Source organism: Heptranchias perlo, chromosome 30 (genome assembly GCF_035084215.1).
Source record: "Heptranchias perlo isolate sHepPer1 chromosome 30, sHepPer1.hap1, whole genome shotgun sequence".
Lineage (NCBI taxonomy): Eukaryota > Metazoa > Chordata > Chondrichthyes > Hexanchiformes > Hexanchidae > Heptranchias > Heptranchias perlo.
Window position 1 is genome coordinate 4,874,618 of NC_090354.1, and position 23,058 is coordinate 4,897,675.

Here is a 23,058-nt window from a genome sequence, read left to right on the forward strand (position 1 = left end):
CCAGTGATCCTGGCTGGAAGTAGACATTGGGTGAGGATAGAACTGTGGTCACCTATGATGCCTCCCACAATCAAATAGCCTGCTATTGAGCTTATACATGAAGAATAGCCACCTGTGCCAGGTACTGGAAGACTGGCAATGCCCATGGTACCACGCCCAGTGAGTAACACCACATTAAGGAAATGTGAGCAGAAAATTAGAAAGGTAACAACAACTTGCATTTATATAGCGCCTTTAAGGTAGTAAAACGTCCCAAGATGCTTCACAGGAACATTATCAAACAAAATTTGACACTGAGCCAAAACAAAGAAAACAATATTTCTTTTCAAAGTGCTGTATGTTTATACAGCTTCTGTGCATTTTGTTGAAGTTGTTGTCCAGCACTAAGTACATGTAAAGGGAAAGGGTGAGTTTTTCTTAGGAGCCATCTGGTCACTTTGAATCCTGAGTTCCATTGTTGACTCTTGAATAAGGTCTGTTTGCTGAAAATGGCAGCATAGAGCAGGAAGCCAGACACAAGAGAGGAATATAAAAGTGCTATAATCTCACTTCTATTAAAACACTTTGTAAGATCTCCATAAACAATGTAAGGCTTGATTTGTTTTTAATTAATAAAATTTGGACTTCTACCTATCCCTGCATTCTTTGAAGCTGACTTGATGGTAAATTGAACCCAATCTACATACTTCCATAAAGAAGATGCACAGTGTGGGATTCACTGAAAGCTTTCAGTGAAAGGTGTTTTAACATAAATTGGAATTACTTCATTCAAATTGTGGTTTCATGCATTTTCTGAAAATGAATTGGATCCAGCAGGACAGATTTTAATATTGCTCCGTTGAAGTCTAGACTTTGACTCAATGCTATCTTTGTAATAGGCTTTTTGGCTAATTCCCAAAGGACATGCTGTGATCAGATTTTATTGACTTTAATGCAAACCGGAATAATAAAATTGATTGGGAGAAAATAAAAACTTGCATCATTTATCTGTTTAGCTAAGTTTCTTATATGTGGGTTTGACTGTACTTTAATATTGTTTACAATGGGCAAATAAATTTAGTTTGCTTTTTGATATGTTGAAACAGCAGTCTCTTTGTTGGACTAATAATGTAGATCCAGTTATACTCACATGAATCCGCTGTGTCCAAGTCCATCTTGGAATTTTTCCAGTTGCCTGGCCATGAAGAATAGAATTTGTGATTCACTTCCTGTATTAGGCTTGTGCAGCAATATTATGTCAAAGATAGATTATTGTTTAATCTGTCTCGAGACTTTAGATGTCGTCTTGATAAGTGGGTGATAAATGTAAGCTATCTGTCGTTATTTTGTATGTATGCATTTCAGTGGCTCTAGTGTTTCACATTTGCTCTATTTGTTTTTTTTGAGTTAACCCATTTGAGTTTCCTTGACAGCTGTAATTTGTCCGCTTTATGTGCTGTGCACACTGTAATTTCTAGTTGTTTCTGTGTTTCAGGTTGTAAATAGTTTCTGTGTATATTACCAATAGAAATGTAATGCCAAGTCTCTCATTTTCTGTGGTCGTAGTCCTTATAATCTTTGGAAAAGAATCAGCTGATGCACTTTGGTACAGTTTGATGATCCTTCAGTGGAATGTTGCCCACTGAAAGTTGTTGGATACGTCATCCGAGGAGTTCCAAGGTGTCAGCCTTGGCTCAGTGGTAGAACTCTCGCCTCTGAGTCAGAGGGTTGAGGGTTCAATCCCCATTCTAGAGACTTAAGCACTTAATCTAGGCTTACACTTCAGTGCAGTACTGAGGGAGTGTTGCACTGTCGGAGGTGCTGTCTTTCAAATGAGATGTTAAGCTGAGGCCCCAACTGTCTTCTCAGGTGGACATAAAAGATCCCACAACACTATTCAAAGAAGAGCAAGGGAGTTCTCTTCAACATTTATCCCTCAACCAACACCTAAATTAGATGGTCTGATCAGTTATTTCATTGCTGTTTGTGGGAACCTGCTGTGCATAAATTGGCTGCCACGTTTCCTGCATTACATCAGTGACTACACTTCAAAAGTACATCATTGGCTGTAAAGTGCATCGGGATGTCCTGAGGTCATGAAAGGCACTATATAAATGCAAGTCTTTTTCTTTTCACAAGAGGCAAGGCTAGGAGAGAGAGGAAAATTTGGAAGGCGACTCATTTTGGGCTACACTCATAACTTCTGATGACTAGCTGAAAAATAGCTTTGCAAAAGATTAAGGAGCAGGTCACTTGACTGTCCACTGAGCCATGCAGTGGTCAGTGCTGTGGATGGGCCGTACCAGTGACAAAATAAGATTCATATAAGAGAAGGGAAGAGAATACACTAGGTTTACCAATCTCTCTATCCAGTTCATGGTTTTTCCGAGAGAGGGAAGAAGATGAAGAGTGAGGGAGAACTGGTCACTACGGGTGGCTGTCTGTTTTGAGAAATTATATATTTGAAATTCCTGGTTCAAATGCCTATGGAAATAAAGTACACGTCCAGTTACTGTATTTAATCGAGTAACTCCTAAGGATGTCAGATGGTGGTGATCATTGAAGGAGACTTTAGTTTATTTCTGTTAAGTGAGATAGTAATCTAATAAATAGAGGCATGGCAGGGCACCTCAGACCCGCTGAATGCATATCTTGTGCCATTTGGGAACTCCAGGATGCTTCCCGTGTCCTGGACATCCACAGGTGCAGGAAGTGTCGTCAGCTGGAGGAGCTCGAGCTCTGGGTTTCGGAGCTTAAGCAGCAGCTGGTATCACTGCAGTGCATCCGGAGGCTGAGAGCTACATGGATAGTACGTTTCTGGAGGTGGTCACCCCACAGCTTAAGAGGGTGCAGGCAGAGAGGGACCGGGTGACCACCAGACAGACAAGGAGGACCAGGCAGGTAGTGCAGGATTCCCCAGCTGCATCTCACTCTCTAACCAGTATTCTGAATATTGGTGAGGACGATAGTTCCTCTAGGGAATACAGCCAGAGCCAAGTCCACAGCACCACGGGTGGCTCAGATGTACAGGGGGGAGGAGGAAGATCGGGAAAGTAATGGTGATAGGGGATTCAGTAGTTAGGAGAACAGACAGGCGTTTCTGTGGCCGCAGACGTGAGTCCAAGACGGTATGTTGCCTTCCTGGTGCCAGGGCCAAGGATGTCACTGAGCGGCTGCAGAACATTCTGAAGGGGAAGGGTGAACAGCTAGAGGTCGTGGTCCATATTGGTCCATGCGCTAGTGAGTATAGAAATAGGAGGATAGAGCAGATGAACGCATGGCTGGAGAGATGGTGTAGGAGGGAGGGCTTTAGATTCCTGGGGCATTGGATCATAGAAAGGTTACAGCACGGAAGGAGGTCATTCGGCCCATCGAGTCCGTGCCGGCTCTATGCAAGAGCAATCCAGCTAGTCCCACTCCCCTGCCCTATCCCCATAGCCCTGCAATTTTTTTCCTTTCAAGTACTTGTCCAGTTCCCTTTTGAAAGCCACGATTGGATTTAATCTGCCTCAACCACCCCCTCTGGCAGTGCATTGCAGATCCTAACCACTCGCTGTGTTTAAAAAAAAAAATTCCTCATGTCACCTTTGGTTCTTTCGCCAATTACCTTAAATCTGTGTCCTCTGGATCTTGACCCTTCAGTCAGTGGGAACAGTTTCTCTCTATCTATTCTGTCTAGACTCTTCATGATTTTAAATACCTATTTAATCTCTTCTCAATCTTCTCTGTTCCAAGGAGAACAACCTCAGCTTCTCCAGTCTTTCCATGTAACTAAAGTCCCTCATCCCTGGAATCATTCTAATAAATCTTTTCTGCACCCTCTCTAAGGCCTTCTATCAGGCACTGGGACCAGTTCGGGGAAAGTGGGACCTATATAGGCCGGACAGGTTGCACCTCAACAGAACTGGGACCAACGTCCTTGCAGGGAGGTTCACTAGTGCTGTGGGGGAGGGTTTAAACTAATTCGGCAGGGGGATGGGCACCAGGTTGTAGCAGTGGAAAGGAGAAACAAGGTGTACAAAGGACTGGGAGAGACAGATAGCACTAGAGTAAGAAACAGTACAGTATTAGGTGGGATCAGAGTAAGAGAGAATACAAGAAAGTCTAAGATAGGTTTACAGTGCATGAAGTGTAGTAAATAAGGTTGGTGAGCTGCAGGCGCAAGTAGCCACATAGGAATATAATGTTGTAGCGCTAACGGAGACCTGGCTCAAAAAAGGGCAGGATTGGGTACTCAATATTCCTGGATACAAGGTGTTCAGGAAAGATAGGGAAGGCAAAAAAGGAGGGGAAGGGTGTGGCAGTATTGATTAAAGAGAATATTACAGCGCTGGAGAGAGAGGATGGCCTGGAGGGGTCAAGGATAGAATCTATTTGGTTAGTTAAGAAACAACGGAGGAGCTATAACACTACTGGGTGTATTCTATAGGCCACCAACTAGTGGGAAGGACATAGAGGTACAAATTTGTAGGGAAATTACAGAGAGGTGCACGAGCCAAAGGGTAGTGATAATGGAGGACTTCAACTATCCTAATATCGGCTGGAATAGTAATAGTGTAAAGGGCAAAGAGGGGGAGGAATTTCAGAAGTGTGTTCAGGAGAATTTTCTTGATCAGTACGTTTCCGGCCCAACGAGGAAGGAGGCATTGCTGGATCTGGTTCTGGGGAATGAGGTGGGTCAAGTGGAGCAAGTGTCATTGGGGGGCATTTAGGGAATAGTGATCATAGTATCATAAGGTTTAGATTAGCTATGGAAAAGGACAAGGAGCAATCTAGAGTAAAAGTACTCAATTGGTGGAAGGCCAATTTCATTCGGTTGAGAACTGTCTGATCCGGGTAAATTGGAATCAAAGATTGGCAGGCGAAACTGTAATTGAGCAATGGGTGGCCTTTAAAGAAGAGGTGGTTCCGCCACAGTCTAGGTACATTCCCACGAGAGAGAAAGGTTGGGCAACTAAAGCCAGAGCTCCCTGGATGACGAAAGAGATAGAGAGCAAGATGAAGCAGAAAAATGGGGCATATGACAGATGTCAGTTGAGTACCAGGCTGAATATAGAAAATTCAGAGGGAAAGTGAAAAAGAAAATAAGACGGGCAAAGAGAGAGTATGGGAATAGACTGGCGGCTGATATAAAAGGGAATCCAAAGGCATGTAAATAATAAAAGGGCAGTAAGAGGTGGGGTGGGGCAGATTAGGGACCAAAAAGGAGATCTACGCATGGAGGCAGAGGGCATGGCTGAGGTACTAAATGAGTACTTTGGATCTGTCTTTACCAAGGAAGAAGATGCTGCCAAAGTCACAGTAAAAGAAGAGGTAATTGAGATACTGGATGGGCTGAAAATTGATAAAGAGGAGGCACTAGAAAGGCTGGCTGTACTCAAAGTAGATAAGTCACCTGGTCCAGATGGGATGCATCCTAGGTTGCTGAGGGAAGTAAGGGTGGAAATTGCGGAGGTACTGGCCATAATCTTCGAATCATCCTTAGATACCAGAGTGCCAGAGGTCTGGAGAATTGCAAATGTAACATCTTGTTTAAAAAAGGGTGTAAGGATAAACCCAGCAACTATAGGCCAGTCAGTTTAACCTCGGTGGTGGGGAAACTTTTGGAAACAACAATCCAGGACAAAATTAACAGTCACTTGGATATGTATGGATTAATTAAGGAAAGCCAGCACGGATTTGTTAAAGGCAAATCATGTTTAACTAACTTGATTGAGTTTTTTGAAGAGGTAGCAGAGAGGGTCGATGGGGACAATGCGGTTGATGTGTATATTTCAAAAGGCGTTTGATAAAGTGCCTCATAATAGGCTTATCATCAAGATTGACGCCCATGAAATAAAGGGGGCAGTAGCAGTATGGATACAAAATTGGCTAAGTAACAGGAAGCAGAGAGTAGTGGTGAACGGTTGTTTTCCGGACTGGAGGGAGGTGTACAGTGGTGTTCCCCAGGGGTTGGTACTAGGACCACTACTTTTCTTGATATATATTAATGACTTGGACTTGGGTGCACAGGGCACAATTTCCAAATTTGCAGATAACACAAAACTTGGAAGCGTAGTGAACAGTGAGGAGAATAGTAGTAGACTTCAAGAGGACATAGACATGGTGGAATGGATGGACACGCGGCAGATGAAATTTAACGCAGAGAAGTGTGAAGTGATACATTGTGGTAGGAAGAACAAGGAGAGGAATTATAAACTAAAGGGTACAATTCTAAAGGTGGTGCAGGAACAGAGAGACCTGAGGGTATATGTGCACAAATCATTGAAGGTGGTAGGGCAGGTTGAGAAAGCGATTATAAAAGCATACGGGATCCTAGGCTTTATAAATAGAGGCAATGAGTACAAAAGCAAGGAAGTTAGAATGAACCTTTATAAAACACTGGTTCGGCCACAACTGGAGTATTGTGTCCAGTTCTGGGCACCGCACTTTAGGAAGGATGTGAAGGTCTTAGAGAGGGTGCAGAAAAGATTTACTAGACTGGGTCCAAGGATGAAGGACTTTAGTTACGTGGACAGACTGGAGAAGCTGGGTTTTTTCTCCTTAGAGCAGAGAAAGTTGAGAGGAGATTTGATAGAGGTATTCAAAATCATGAAGGGTCGAGACAGAGTAGATAGAGAGAAACTGTTCCCATTGGCAGAAGGGTCAAGAACCAGAGGACATAGATTTAAAGTGATTGGCAAAAGAACCAAGGGCGACATGAGGATAAACTTTTTAAAACTGTTCCAGTACAGCTACAACACTGGCATCTACACGACAATATGGAAAATTGCCCAGGTATGTCCTTTCCACAAAAAGCAGGACAAATCCAATCCGGCCAGTTACTGCCCCATCATTCCACTCTCAATCATCAGCAAAGTGATGGAAGGTGTCATGGTTGACAGTGCTATCAACGGCACGTACTCACCAATAACCTGCTCACCGATGCTCATTTTGGGTTCCACCTGGATCACTCAGCTCCAGACCTCATTACAGCCTTGGTCCAAAAAGGGACAAAAGAGCTGAATTCCAAAGGTGAGGTGAGAGTGACTGCCCTTGACATCAAGGCAGTGTTTGACCGAGTGTAGCACCAAGGAGCCCTAGTAAAAGTGAGTCAATGGGAATCAGGGGGAAAACTCTCCAGTGGCTGGAGTCATACCTAGCACAAAGGAAGATGGTAGTGGTTGTTGGAAGCCAATCATCTCAGCCCCAGGACATTGCTCAGGGTAGTGTCCTTGGCCCAACCATCTTCAGCTGCTTCATCAATGACCTTCCCTCCATCATAAGGTCAGGAATGGGGATGTTCGCTGATGATTGCACAGTGTTCAGTTCCATTCACAACCCCTTGGATAATGAAGCAGCCTGTGCCCGCATGTAGCATTACCTGGACAACATCCAGGCTTGGGCTGATAAGTGGCAAGTAACATTCGTGCCAGACAAGTGCCAGGCAATTACCATCTCCAACAAGAGAGAGTCTAACCACCTCCCCATGACATTCAACGGCATTACCACCGCCGAATCCCCCACCATCAACATCCTGGGGGTCACCATTGACCAGAAACTTAACTGGACCAGCCACATAAATACTGTGGCTACAAGAGCAGGCCAGAGGCTGGGTATTCTGTGGCGAGTGACTCACCACCTGACTCCCCAAAGCTTTTCTACCATCTACAAGGCACAAGTCAGGAGTGTGATGGAATTATGTCTACTTCCCTGGATGAGTGCAGCACTAACAACACTCAAGAAGCTCGACACCATCCAGGACAAAGCAGCCCGCTTGATTGGTACCTCATCCACCATCCTAAACACTCCCTTCACCACCGGTGCACAGTGGCTGCAGTGTGTACCATCTACAGGATGCATTGCAGCAACTCACCAAGGCTTCTTCGACAGCACCTTCCAAACCCACGACCTCTACCACCTAGAAGGACAAGGACAGCAGGCACGTGGGAACAACACCATCTGCACGTTCCCCTCCAAGTCACACACCATCCCGACTTGGAAATATATCGCCGTTCCTTCATCGTCACTGGGTCAAAATCCTGGAACTCCCTACCTAACAGCACTGTGAGAGAACCTTCACCACACAGACTACAGCGGTTCAAGAAGGCGGCTCATCACCACCTTCTCAAGTGCAATTAGGGATGGGCAATAAATGCTGGCCTTGCCAGCAACGCCCACATCCCATGAACGAATAACAAAAAAAGTGAGTGGTTATGATCTGGAATGCATTGCCTGAGGGGGTGGTGGAGGAAGACTCAATCATGGCTTTCAAAAGGGAATTGGACAAGTACTTGAAGGGAAAAAATTTGCAGGGCTATGGGGAAAGGGCGGGGGAGTATGACTAGCTGGATTGCTCTTGCAGAGAGCTTAGCACAGGCTCGTCAGGCCGAATGGCCTCCTTCAGTGCTGTAACCATTCTATGATGCAGATGTATAATGTGGATTTGAAGAAGACGTAACTGCACCCTGTAGTGTAGAGAATGAGTTAAGTTTCAACTATGGACTTGCAAGTAAAGGAGCCTTTATAATAGTTATTGCACTTTCATGAACTCAACATCATACTGTTACCACCTTGAACTCCACTTTGTATTTAATGTTGCTTCCCCCTACTTCAACCAAACAAATAAGTTGTATCTTCGGAGATGCGTTTTAAACTTCACAGATTCGAAAACAATTCATTTATTTTGCAGGGGATCGTATTGTGAAGGTGAATGGAGAGAGCATAATTGGCAAAACATATTCTCAAGTAATAGCCCTAATTCAAAACAGGTAAGTTAACACATTAAAGAGGCAATCCTTTACCTCTTGATTTTTCGTACATTAATGATCGCTACCATGCAGCCACCTTCACCCCAAAGGCATCTTGGTAATGTGCAAACTTCTTGATGTCATTCAGTTGGCAGCCAACAGGAGAGGTTGTCGTACAGATTAAAAAAAAGGGCCTTCCCCGTCTGTTCGGAACAGGTGCTATACGGCTGCAGCTCTGCTCAGGTTGCATTTTGGGGAGAGACACTAATTTAATTTTTCTTGGGCCCTTAATGAATCTAATGTACAGTTTGCGTGCAGGTTCCTGCTAGTGGGCCACATTAGGTGCGCTAGATGTTTCGGGCTTGTTGCAAGCTTCAGTCCTCAGCACCTGTTAATTAGGGACATCAGGCTGCCATTATTGTATTAGCAGCCCCACTGTAGCTTGTTTTATTATCTCAGTCTGTACCTATCCCAATAGCCCCAATCATATCCCCAACCAGATGTCGGGCAGTTCCTTTTTGGGCAGTTATTTGGTACAGTGTCAATTGCTTTAGCTAGAAGTCAGTTCCCCATACTCTCTCCTCAAATACCATGGCTGGCAGCCAAGTACTTATTTTTGTTCTTCGATTTGTTTTCCTTCTAAGGAGTCCTTTGACTCATCTATATAATTTTTATAACATAGTTCCATAGCAAATGCAAGGAAAGAAGATGCCAATGAAGTTTATGCCAGTAATGTAGGTTTCATGAAACATGTCTTTTTTGTCTCCTCTGTATTTAGTGAGGATGTATTGGATCTTTCAGTTATGCCCAAAGATGAAGACATTTTGCAGGTGGTAAGTTGGAAAGCTTTATTTTTTTCTTCTTCCTGTGCATTCATTCAATGATGGTGCTTGAGTTCTGACTTCTTGGAAATAAGGCCGGGGTCATCTTTATGTGCAGGGTCAGGTTTGTGGCAGGAATACTGTTGGCATTCGTGGTAATGTTCTTTTTAAGATGAAAAGCCAATGTGTTAGGATACAGATATTTGGAAGAGACCCAGAGGTGGTTCACCATACACCCTTGAGATTGCTGTGAGGTTTATATAAGGCATCAGTGAATTTCTTTTTAAATAACATTTCAGATTATGTGTCCATTCCACAGACTACTGTTTCCCTTTTAATTGTTTTTGCATCTTACCAACACACCACCATTGGCCTCTATTTTCTTACCTCCCTGTTTCAAAAGCTTTTATTAAAACTTGTGTATATTGCTGGCAAAAAAAATATTATTTAAAATATGGTCTCATTCTTGGTGGTGAAAAATGCCTTCAGTGGTAACTTTCAGGTCTTTGACTACTTATAGAATGGCATCTCCAGTGTAAATGCAGTGGCAGCAGTTTGTGTCTGCCAGAGTTGTTCACATCCTGAGAACAAATTAAATAAAAATACAATTTCAGCAGATTCAATTTTACTGTGTCTAATGACACGGGGCTACAAGTTCTGAGGGCTATTTTCTGGTTGCTTACTGAAAGCACAAAGCTAGACAGGATAGACAAAGTGGAGTAAAAACCTCTCCAGATGCCTGCTTGAACTTGTGAGAACTAAACTTTTTTTGTAACACAATATATTAACACTTTAAGCACCATTCGCTGGTGCTTGTTTGAATTTGACAATGAATCTCAATTGCAATACAATTGCAGAACACTCTTTGGTCCCAGAACTGATCTTAAACATTTTTTAAAAATTGGTTTCATTCTTAGGTCACAAATGACAAATCAACTAACTTTCCTTCTATTCCTTTCGGATCTCATTTGTATTTGTATTTCTACAAGTATATAAAAAGGAAGAGGGTAGCTAAAGTAAATATTGATCCCTTAGAGGATGAGACTGGGGAAATAATAAAGGAAAACAAGGGAATGGGAGAGAAATTGAGCAGATATTTTGTATCTGTCTTCACAGTAGAAGACACTAATAACATACCAATAATAGTAGAAAATCAAGGGGCAAAGGGGAGGGAGGGACTAAAAACAATCACTATCACTAGAGGAAAAAGTACCAGGTAAACTATTGGGTCTAAAGGCTGACAAGTCTCCTGGACCTGATGGCTTGCATCCGAGGTTCTTAAAGGAAGTGGCTACAGAGATAGTGGATGCATTGGTTGTAATCTTCCAGAATTCACTAGATTCTGGAAAGGTCCCAGCGGATTGGAAAACCGCAAACGTAACACCCCAATTCAAGAAGGGAGTGAGACAGAAAGCGGGTAACTATAGACCAGTTAGCCTAACATCTGTCATTGGGAAAATGCTAGAATCCATTATTAAGGAAGCAGTAGCAGGACATTTGGAGACTCATAATACAATCAAGGAGAGTCAACATGGTTTTATAAAGGGGAAATCATGTCTGACAAATTTATTAGAGTTCTTTGAGGAAATAATGGGCAGGGTGGATAAAGGGGAACCAATGGATGCAGTATATTTGGATTTCCAAAAGGCATTCGATAAGGTGCCACATAAAAGATTACTGCACAAGATAAGAGCTCATGGTGTTGGGGGTAATATACTGCCATGGATAGAGGATTGGCTAACCAACAGAAAACAAAGAGTCGGGATAAAAGGGTCATTTTCAAAGTGGCAGTCTGTAACTAGTGGGGTGCCGCAGGGCTCAGTGCTGGGGCCTCAACTATTTACAATATATATCAATGACTTGGATGAAGGAACAGAGTATCTTGTGGCCAAATTTGCTGATGATACAAAGATAGGTGGAAAAGCAAGTTGCGATGAGGATGCAAAGTGTCTACAAAGGTATATTGACAGGTTAAGCGAATGGGCAAAAATTTGGCAGATGGAATATAATGTGGGAAAATGTGAAGTCATCCACTTTGGGAGGAAAAATAAAAAAGCATAATATTATTTGAATGGAGAAATACTACAAAATGCTGCGGTACAAAGGGATCTGGGCGTCCTCGTACATGAAACACAAAAAGTCAACATACAGGTGCAGCAGGTAATCCAGAAGGCAAACGGAATATTGGCCTTTATTTCTAGGAGGATGGAGTATAAAAGCAGGGAAGCCATGCTACAACTGTACAGGGTGCTGGTGAGACCACACCTGGAGTACTGCGTACAGTTCTGGTGCCCTTATTTAAGGAAGGACATACTTGCATTGGAGGCAGTTCAGAGAAGGTTCACTATGTTGATTCCTGGTATGGAAGGGTTGTCTTATGAGGAAAGATTGAACAGGTTGGGTCTATACTCATTGGAGTTTAGAAGAATGAGAGGCGATCTTATTGAAACATACAAGATTCTGAGGGGACTCGATAGGGTAGATGCTGAGAGGATGGGGGAATCTAAAACTAGGGGACATAGTCTCAGAATAAGGGGTCGCCCATTGAAAACGGAAATGAGGAAGAATTTCTTCTCCCAGAGGGTCGTGAATCTTTGGAATTCTTTACCCTAAAAAGCTGTGGAGGCTGAGTCATTGAATACATTCAAGGCTGAGTTAGACACATTTTTGATCAGCAAGGGAGCCAAAGGATATGGGGAAAGGGCAGAAAAGTGGAGTTGAGGTAAAAATCAGATCAGCCATGATCTCACTAAATGGCAAAGCAGGCTCCAGGGGCCGAATGGCCTACTCCTGCTCCTATCTCATATGGTCTTATGGTATTTTTGTTTAAATTTCCCTGTATCTTTCATATGCTCTATATATGATATTGAAGCTGGAGTTCCTCCCACTGCTCACCATGTGGCTGTGAGCAAAATCCTGTGTCACAGTTCTGCTTAGCTATTTTAAAATATATCTCATAATACCACTGGGGATGGTTTCTCTTGCTGCAATGTCTAGCAATATGATAAATAAATTTGGAAAGACTTCTCTGGTTGATATTTCTAGAGAAATTGTAAACCTTTTCACTAGCAGTATCAACCAGAGAAAATTATGCTACAAATGACAAGAAGAAATCCCCATCGGTGACATGCTGAGCAAATAGTACAACAACAATAACTTGCATTTATATAGCGCTTTTAACATCGTAAAATGTCCCAAGGTGCTTCTCAGGAGCGTTATCAAACAAAATTTGACACCGAGCCACATAAGGAGTCATTAGGACAGGTGACCAAAAGCTTGGTCAAAGAGGTAGATTTTAAGGAGCTTCTTAAAGGAGAAGAGAGAGGTGGGGAGGCAGAGAGGTTTAGGGAGGGAATTCCAGAGCTTAGGGCCTAGGCAGCAGAAGGCATGACCGCCAATGGTGGAGCGATTTAAAATCAGGAATGCACAAGTGGCAAGAATTGGAGGAGTGCAGAGATCTCGGAGGGTTGTAGGACTGAAGGAGGTTACAGAGGTAGGGAGGGGACGAGGCCATGGAGGGATTTGAAAACAAGGATGAGAGTTTTAAAATCGAGGCGTTCTCGGACCAGGAGCCAATGTCGGTCAGCAAGCATGGGGTGATGGGAGAACGGGACTTGGTGCGAGTTAGGATACAGGCAGCAGAGTTTTGGATGAGCTCAAGTTTATGGAGGGTGGAAGATGGGAGGCCAGCCAAGAGAGCATTGGAATAGTTCAGTCTGGAGGTAACAAAGGCATGGATGAGGGTTTCAGCAGCGGATAAGCTGAGACAGGGCGGAGACGGGCGATATTATGGAGGTGGAAGTAGGCGATCTTGGTAATGGAGCGGATATGTGGTCAGAAGCTCATCTCATGGTCAAATAGGATGCCAAGGAAGGATCCAGAAACAGCCTGCCATGATTTAGTTTCCAGTTTATTCTCTTTCCTCGTTTGGGTCACAACAAACCAGCTGAGATCTGCAACCTATTGTATGAACCAAACATCCTACTTTCCCATGGCACACTGTGTTAGGTACCAAGTGAACTGCATCGCCAGACTGACTTCTATCTGAGCTATTCTTAACTCATTTTAAGTTCATTTTTTTTAAGTTCATTTCAGTTTTGACGTATTTGAGAACTTCTGACCTTGTTAGCTGTGCTGGAGGAGACAATGTGCCTTGACTGTGTATATGTACTTATGTGGGCCGGTAGCATTTGCCTCTGACTCCAATATATATTTTAAATTATTCAGTCATTCACAGATTTTTACAGGAGGCCTTTTACCCCCTTGTTTAGTTTTAAATCACAATCATTGCCTGGTTGTACAGGGCATTTCCATCCTAATATACTGTACTACAAAGCAGAACAACTCCAGTTTGTTGCTATTTGTTTACAGTATACGCTCCTGATTTCAAGCAGGCCAATCTGCGAAGGGAGGGAAAATCAGAGAGGGAATTAGTCCACATGTCTCCTAGTGAGATTGGGATCACGCCACCTATTTGCTGCCTTGGTGGAGCAGTGGCACATGTCATGTGGGGCAATCTTAAGTAACAGGGAAAAGCTCCCCCATGGCTCTGTGGATAAATTCATTGCCCGCCCTATAGAGCCACACAAAACAGGAATGTCAGAGGCATAATCCCAGATCTTGGCAGAGTTAGCTGACCTCAGTAAGTGCAGCAGTCGCGTTGCTACATTTGGGCTCAGCACACTGGAAAACAGAGGAGAAAAAAATCAGCTAGAGGTCCAGTGAACTCTGCTGATAAATGCAGATGTATGGATATGAAGTGAGAACAGAATTGGCTCCTGATCCCCACCTCCCACAGTTGAATAGTTTGCCAGCATTCATTGAGATCACATCTGAAGAATGACTACTTGGATGAGGTACTGGAGGGCTGTGGAAGGTTACTCAGCACAGCTGTCTGCCCTCAGGAGAGGAGAGGAGTGGGGGGTGAAGGGAGAAATTGCTTACACATGAACTTTTAAAAAAAATAACTGATCGTGATCAAACAACACATTATGCTTGTTGCTGTACCAAATATCAAATCTATGCCACCGTGCTTTGATAAGTTATAAATTAAACTTCCTAACTTAATTTTATACAATTGTTGAATGGTAATAGACACGCATTCCTTGCCAGTAACCTTTTCAATAGTTGCATCATCTTTCATGTAGCATCTGTAAAATGTTTTTTTGGATAAGTTTAGAATTGTTTAATTCTGATAATCAGTCAGCTACAGAACTGCAGGTGTCCACAAAGTGTCTCCATCTGGCTTGATTTTGAGCAGCATCTGGTTTATTGAACTCTGCTCTGCTGTCACTACATATCAGCCCTGATAGGTATTTAGGTGCGAAATTCTACGACCTTCTTTGGCATTGCTTCCTGTGAGTGCGTAGTAGTTTGTTGAATTGTCCTCTAGTTTGCTAAACTGTGCCCAAACCTCCAAAGCTGTTGCTGATGAATGGTTTCTGATGAGAGTAGTGCAAGAGTTTATATGTTAGAACTGGAGAAATATGCAGAAGCACAGAATAGTTCTTATCGCTGGAATAAATTACCAGATTATGATCTTGTGGGGGTTTTTTTTTTAAGATTTTGGTGAAAAAGTACTAATATTGAACTCAAGGAATGTTCCCAGAATAAAGTTTGAAAATACTAGAGTTCTGATTAGCTCAACTTTTTCATTTTGGAGAGCACAGCCTTGTGGATACTCCATAAATAAAAGAATAAAGGAGATATAGATAAATAATGTAAAAGTTAAAATAACCAAAAGGGAAGGAAGAGAGAATGTTGAAGGAAAATGGAAGAATGGCAGAGCAGAAGTCATGTTTTTGTAACTGTTTTATTTCAGGATTGTTATTACGTGACGCTCCAGTAGTATTGTTACTGGAATGTTGCGTGATCTTCAGCCTCCTGCCGTAAAGTCACCTTTTTTTCAAATGATAGGGCCAGAGGCTACAAAACTCCCTCAAGATATTTGTGCCATAAAGATTAATAACCAATGACCTCATTCAGAATTGGCTGTCTTGTGGTCTTATTTGTCTTTATCTAATGATCATAAAATTGGAAGCCTTTAATACTTTGAGATATGCTTCACTGTAGCCTCCCGGAGAGTCTGTGGAGTACTTTACAAATAATTCCACCCTGCGAAAAAATTGTGATCATCGAAAAAATTGTCGGAGGGAAATCATGTTCAGCATTTTTAGAAGCAAGGGCATTTTTTAAAAAAAACTATAGATTTGCATATTTGAATATGTTTTTACAGGAAGTATGCTATCACATGCTCAGAAATGATAGCTCACATGTGAAGAAAATTAGTGGTCAAAGGGAAAGATTGGGTGGAAATTCTCCTCTGTACTGTGGGAAAATTTCATGCTGGCTTACACATTATTACTGCAGTTTTGAAAGTCTCCAGCTACTCTTGCCAAATGAATCTGTATGCTTTCCTGGCGAAGCTTACATCAGGGGTGTAGCTACATTCCTGTGGTCTTACAGTCAAGGTGAACTGCCAATGATGTGCGTATATGGGTGCAGGAAAATTACCCAGCTCCGACGTCACTTTGAAATGTCACTGGAAGGCTCTGGTAGAGGGATCATTAAGGAAAACTGCTGCTGGTCTGTTCACAGTACAGGAGGAACTGCATTTGCACAATGACAAGCTGAGAACATGGTGATTTACCTCTGTGCGTATCAATTTGTGGATCAAGAAGTTACAGTGGGATTTTGTAAGAGCTGATTCTGTTGAGGACATTTTTTTCACTGGAAAATTCTACCTGAAATGAAGAGAAATTAAGCACGGTAATGAAAACTCCTGTGGTATTGTTTTGTGACCCTTTCTCTTCTATTCAGAAGACGCTGCATATAAATAACTAAAATCTGCTTTTTCTTTTTGTTTTATCAAAGCAACATCGCAAGTTAGTTCCTAGAATAGTTTAAGTGTATTTTAAAAAGGTCAAGTGCGATTGTGATCTTTTCCAATCAAGACTCAAATCTTCCCGCATGTCTTTTTTAGAAAGATAAAATAATTTGTTGTTTGGTGCAGCAATGTGGGGGCATACAATGGACAGTACATGGGTGTCTTGCACCCCATTGGTTAAACAGCAAGTTTGCAACCTACCTCTGCTGTTGGGAGAGACATCGATCAGATAGCAGAGGCTGTCGCTCACAAAGAGGGAGGGAAAACCAGAACCTGTTTGTGCGTACTTCTCAGCAACCAGCTTAGGAGTGGCTTTGGCAGAGCCCTAGGAGGCGATTATATGCCTACCCTCATACAGGACAATAGTATATGGGAGGAAACCTTGATGGAAGGAGTTTTAAAAAAATATTTTACTTACAATAGTAATAAGTATATCGCCAATAAATTTCAGATCACATGCTTACTGCAAGAAACCCTACGTTATTACTTTCTTTAAGGTATGAAAATCCTATCTGCCATTTATAAAAGAGAGTTTTTTGCAGCATGAGTTAGTGCTTCTTCTCATTAACCCTCTGTTGAAAAAAATTATAAATAGCCTTACAGTTGTCTGATGAAATTGTTTTTCTTTTAAAATACAACCCAAAAGGGTAATAAGAGGAAAAAAATCTAGTTTTGCATAGTGTATATTTTCTATACTTCTTCACACGGCACATAATTTAATCAGTATATAATTGCTTTCTTTTAACCCTTTATATTTGTATGGAATCTTTGCTCAACACATGAAGGAATAATACAAGTAGATTTCTATACTCCGACTGTGCAACTCTTGAGCAGCTACAAAATGTTATGAGAGAACAGCATGGGTTGATAAGCCCTCTGATATTTCCCCTTTGTGTGGAAAAGTACCTGTCCCATGTTTCAGGGATTGAGTGGAGATCACATGTTTAGGATCAAGGACGGTATGATCCTTACTGCAAACCACCAGAGGTTCCAAAAAAAGCTCTGCAGGTATACTGCGGTGGTTTTGTAATACAGTTGGTTTTTCACATATGGTACAAATTGTTCTTCCTTTTCGGTATGAAATACGGTAAAAACCGTTTGTTTAAAAGATAAACTTCCCACAGAAAATGATGGCAGCATGGGTTCTCTATCTGAAACTTGTCCTGTTTAGGGCACAATGTGTTTTTACTGCCCTTTGCTATTTTCATTTGTCAGTGGGAACGAGTGCATGTTATCATATTTCTTACTATGCTGTCTTTGTTGTATACTTAATATTATAAAGCTTGTCATCTGATCGATTACAACTTGTCCATCTGTCCTCAAATAACAAAATGTTAGATTTTCATTAAATTTGGATGCAAGTGTACGATTCAGCACCTTGTCACCTACACAAAAGAAACTCTCAGATTTTCACTAAATTAAAGTCTTTGAAATGTGATATTCTTGTGATTGAATCATTTTGGAGTCCCATCGTATACGTGTTGATATGGTACGAGCTGATCTTGTGCTGCGTTTTAATGTTTCTTCAATGTTTTTGATTTGTTTTGAAACATGGAAAATAATTGGAAAAACATTGCAGGATGCAAAATTTCTGTTGGAAAATAGTCTCAAGTGAGATTCATCTTTTATGTTATGAGCAACATCTTTTATTGTTCTGCCCATTTCTGTTGATTTTGTTTGTATACGTAAAAATATATAAACATTTTAAAAATGTCTTGTAGACTTTATTGAGGAAAATGGCTGATTGCATCCTTCAAAAACTTCTCAAATTGCTTCATATACAGTGAGTTACTTTGAAGTATAGTGACTACTATTATGTGGGCAAATAGCTTGGAGGAGTTACTGAAACAACAATGTGAAGGATCAAAAGCACCCAGAGGTAATATTGTTCCTCTAATGTTATTGATCTGCTGCCTCACTTGTTTAATCTCAGTGTCTCATTCAACTAAGTTCTCCAATGATGCCACCAGGGTTCACTGTTTAAAAAAAAATTCAAAAAGTGTAACAATTAGAAATTCATATTTTCTTTGATTTGTTAAAAAGCTATTGCTGGTGAGGTTCTCCCTTTAAATTGTGAAATTAAATTTTGTGAATGTGATTTACAAATAGATTGTTATTGTTTCCCTTTTGCTTATAATGCATTATGGACTCCTGACTTTTGTCGCTTTCCCTCACACCTCGTGCTTGTTCTGTTTTCCCTTTCAATCCTAACTTCCCTAGGAAAATTGAAGTCTTTTTGGGGGTATTCTTTAATTGTTTCCCATTGTTTTCTCCTCGTTCTTGCCTCCATGCAGCCTCCTTCAGTTGGGAGGGCAGGCGAGCAAGCTGTGTACTTCTGCCTGACTTCAGCACCAATGCCATCCCATGCTCAGCTGACAATAGACACTTGTGAGGTGAGATGACCTAAGATAGCCTTTAACCTCAACCAATCCTTCCCAACTCATCTCTTTGCTACTACAGGTCTCCCCCCACCCCTCCCCCCACCCCCGACCAAGTGCCCTGACCTAGAACTGAAGAACCTCATCACAAGAAGATGTAATTCATTACTAACTATTACCCAGCCAATTAACCAGGAATGCCATACATTTAGCAAAATAACAGCGACTGGTACTTTAACCGGCAATATTTTCCATGAAGTCATGAACACATTTGGAGCAATGTTTTTATCTTTCCACGTTCTTAAGACACAACAATGCATACTTTTGATGAAGTATGTGCTGGTTCTGTTTCTGCTATATGTGCTCATACCCAATAGTTAAGACAGAGTGGGGAGGAAGTTTGGGAAGACCTACAGGAAATGTGGCACCAAGTGTCGGGTAGAAACTGCATAAATGGTACATATTCTGATATCTAGGTTCCAAGATTTTATGACATTCATTCCTTGTTAACAATCAATTTGCATGAGAGTTAAGTATGGAAATTCTTCAATTGATGGAATCTAATAATCTAACAGTTTATTCAAAGTTACTAAACAATGTCCCTCAGTATATAATAGTGCTTAAACCATGACTATAATAACCTGTATATGTGTGTGTGTGTGTGTATATAATAGAAGTAAAAGTCAAATAAAAAGAAAAAACATCACATTGGACAGCAGATCAGTCAACATCTGTTAAGAGAAAAGGCATTACGAAATTTTGGGTGTGTACCCTTTATAAGAACTAAAAGTAAAATTGTAGTCAATTTCATCATAAGAGATTGATTAAAAGAAAGCTTTACATTTTTTATTCATAGAATTGCAGTGGAATCTGAGCCTTTTATGATGTATTTGGCTTAGGAATTAGACTGCCTTGCACTAGACTGATAGTAGACTAACTCGTTCTCTATCTCAATCTGTAATAATGCTACATGGTAGGTTCATGAAACTGGTAGCACAAATATAGGATTTCAAAAGTTTCTGCAAAATAACTGCTGACATTATTAACACACCTTTGTTAAGGTATTGAAAATTAACTTTTCTTCCAGTGACCTAACCATCTATACTTGAGTGATTTTTGGCTGCTAAATCTTCAAATTGCTGAGTATCTGGGATTACCTGTTACCCAGGTACACAGTCAGCAATTTTTCAAGCATAATCATTTTTGTTTTCTTTAATTTTGCAGGCCTATTCTCAGGATGCTTATCTGAAGGGCAATGATCCATATTCTGGTAGCGCTCGGCACATACCGGAGCCACCTCCTATCTGCTACCCTCGACATTTGGCCATGACCCAGACCAAGGAGCCTTTACTGACAGAGTCTTCACGGGGAAGGCAGGTGGACAATAGGATTTACAACGCTGGCTCAGGTTCTGACAGAGGATTCTACTCTGACCCATCCTCACCTCTGGACAGTGTTACCACAACTAGCCCACCTGCTAGCATATGGAGTGAAGGAAGGACTAGAACACGATCAGCAGATATTTTGGCTGAGACTGGAATAGGTCATCCAAGGCCCATGCACCACATGGAGGAGATGCAGTATGGGATAAAACCGAGATCAATTCTTGTAAAAGGAATGCCTGTTTCTTCCTCTTCAAACACAACCCAAGTTAGTTCTGTTATGCAGGGTCCAGCGAGCAGTAAATATGGTTCAGGTACCACTGCTGTGCAAGATAGATATGGGGGACATTCTAAAAATATTTCTTTTTCATCAGTCTCAAACCACAACATTTACTCGGGTCCAAAGAGCAACATGGATCAGAGGAATTACATCAGCTCTGAGGACAATAGGGAAAATGACTATTTTCGTTCTGATATTAGGACATCATGGGAACGACTTGGCAGCCCCAAAACAACCAAACATCAGTACAACCCGCCCAGTTGGCGATCTGCACAGTTACCACGCCGAAGCTCATCTGAGGATCGCTGTTACTCAGCTATGCCCCCGAAATACCGGAGTTTCTCTCAGGACAGACTTGAGGAGACTTCATTACACAAACATTGGCCTCACAGTGCTTCCCAGGACACATTACTTGCACCTATGGGTGAGTCGTGGAGTTACAGAACTCGTTCAGAAGATTATCTGGGAAAATTTGACCGTTCTTTGGAGAATTTAACACACAATGCCTTTACAGCAGCTGGAGATAGGTTGATATGGACACATTCAAGGACTGGAGCAACTACTGATGGAATTTCTAGGTCTGGTGGACAAGAACAAATTCTTTGGCAACAGTATAGACAAGGAGGATATTCATCAGGGGATCCTGTAATGCATGGTCAGAAGCACTCATCCCAACAGAACATTAGCAACATGAATGCATATTACAAAAACATTAACTCTCGAGTATCTATTCCTCCTCAGCAGCAATGCAGGAACGATGCTGTTCATGCTCACTCTGTAAAGAGGACAGATATTGCACAGGTAGGTCCCCTGTCTGTCAGTGTTTCTCAAAGTAAAATATCTCATCTTTCAGATAGGACAGTGTTTGGTTCTGCTTTGACTGCTTGTGTACCCAAGGCTGACCGTTGTGCAACCTATCAAGTCCAGAGAATTGATGTGCCTGTTGTTCGAGACCAAAGACTGACCAATCATGATCGGCAGGGTGGTTTGTACCCAAAGCAGACAGACAGGAACTCTGGCAAGGGTGCAGTGTTTCAGCAGGACATCCGACCATTTGCTGCCACAAAGTCCGGAGCTTCCCAAATCTCTGAATGTGTCAGTGAGATTCCTCTGGGGTTTTTACAGAAGGAGCAGGAAACATCACAAGCAAACGAGGCTGTAATTTTAAGGCAGAAGCCTCCTACTGGCCGTAGAGTCCCGCATCCTCTCAGGCACCCAGCGTACATGGTAGATTTGGATTTGCTGGAATCACCGCCTGCAATTTTGTCACCATCTGACACATCTGAAAATGTGTCATTGGAACAGACAAATGGAAAGCTGGAAGGAACAGCTGCAAAATCACCAGAGGACTCCTTGGCCTCAATTCCATATATTGGTAGGTAAAACAGCCAGAAATGATGAACGGGGGGACAAAATGAAAATGCTGTGCTAGTTATATTTTAGAAAATAGGAGCATAGTAGGCTCAATCTACAGTGGGTTGTAGTGTGGGTTAGTAACTTTATTTTTTTTAAATAAAAAGACCAGGTGCTTTCAGGTTGGTTTCAATGCCACTGAAATAAAATAAGCTTTGCAAGTTTGGTGAAAAAGTCATACAAAATTCAAGTTGCATAAGTTTTGGTGCAAATGACACCACACATGTAATGAACTGACTGTCCTTCAAGATGTGCACTATTCCATCATACATCATTTACAAAAACTCATTTGAGCATTTCTAAATGTGACTATTATAATTGTGCGCAGTGTAACAGATTGGAGCCCTCTTTGATCTTGGAAACTATTTAATTGCTCAGATATAATTCCTGTGGCTGTGGAAGCTCTGCATAGGTAAGTATTAGTAAAACTGCTTTGCTGTGCAGGAGAGCTTTAGTCACAGAGGCTGGTGGAAGCCAAGTGTTTTTTAGTAGCTGTGACCTTTACATCAGCACTGCTTTCATTTATGGAGGCATCAGCACCAGAATGAAAACTTCTGCATTTGAGCAACAAGCCCACAGGTGGTTCTGCCAGAAGTTAGAAGCAACAACATTGCAATATTTAGAATGCAATAGCAGATTCATTCTGTAAATAGGGTAGTTGATGCAGGAAATTGATTCTCTGAATAAAAATGATTTCTCTTCAAAGATACAGAAAATGGAAGATCTTTTTCACAAAGAAAGTGGAAATGGAGAAAAAAGAGGGAAGGGAAAAACACATTCATTTAGATAGCACTTTTCACATCCTCGGTATGTCTTAGTGATCCAATGAATTACTTTTTAAGTGAAGTCACTGTTATGTGGGCAAACGCAGCGGTCTATTTGTGCAAAGCAAGATTCCACAAAAAGAACAAGCAATTAATAACAAATTAATCTAGTGGTATTAGTTGGGGGAGGAATGTTGACTAGGACACTGCAAGAACTTACTGCTCTTTTAATAGTGCCATAGGATCTTTTATTCCCACTATGAGCGGGCAAATAGAGCCTCAATTTAATGTCTTGTTCAAAAGATAGCACCTCAAACAGTCTGGTGCTCCCTCAGTACAGCACTGAAATTACCAGGCTAGGTTATGTGCTAAAGTCCTGGAGTGCAGCTTGAAGCTACAACTTTCTGACTCAGAAGGAGGAGTGCT

At 41.7% G+C, this 23,058-nt stretch overlaps 1 protein-coding gene across 1 annotated transcript in view; it reads left to right on the plus strand.

The window, feature by feature from the left end:
• Nucleotides 1-23,058, plus strand: part of LOC137299843 (rho GTPase-activating protein 23-like) — a 172,295-nt gene that overhangs the window by 73,277 nt on the left and 75,960 nt on the right. Inside the window, exons 5-7 of the mRNA XM_067968766.1 lie at nucleotides 8,651-8,729; nucleotides 9,487-9,541; nucleotides 20,018-21,830. Of these exons, the coding sequence (XP_067824867.1) occupies nucleotides 8,651-8,729; nucleotides 9,487-9,541; nucleotides 20,018-21,830 (1,947 nt within the window). The remainder of the gene's footprint in view (nucleotides 1-8,650; nucleotides 8,730-9,486; nucleotides 9,542-20,017; nucleotides 21,831-23,058) is intronic.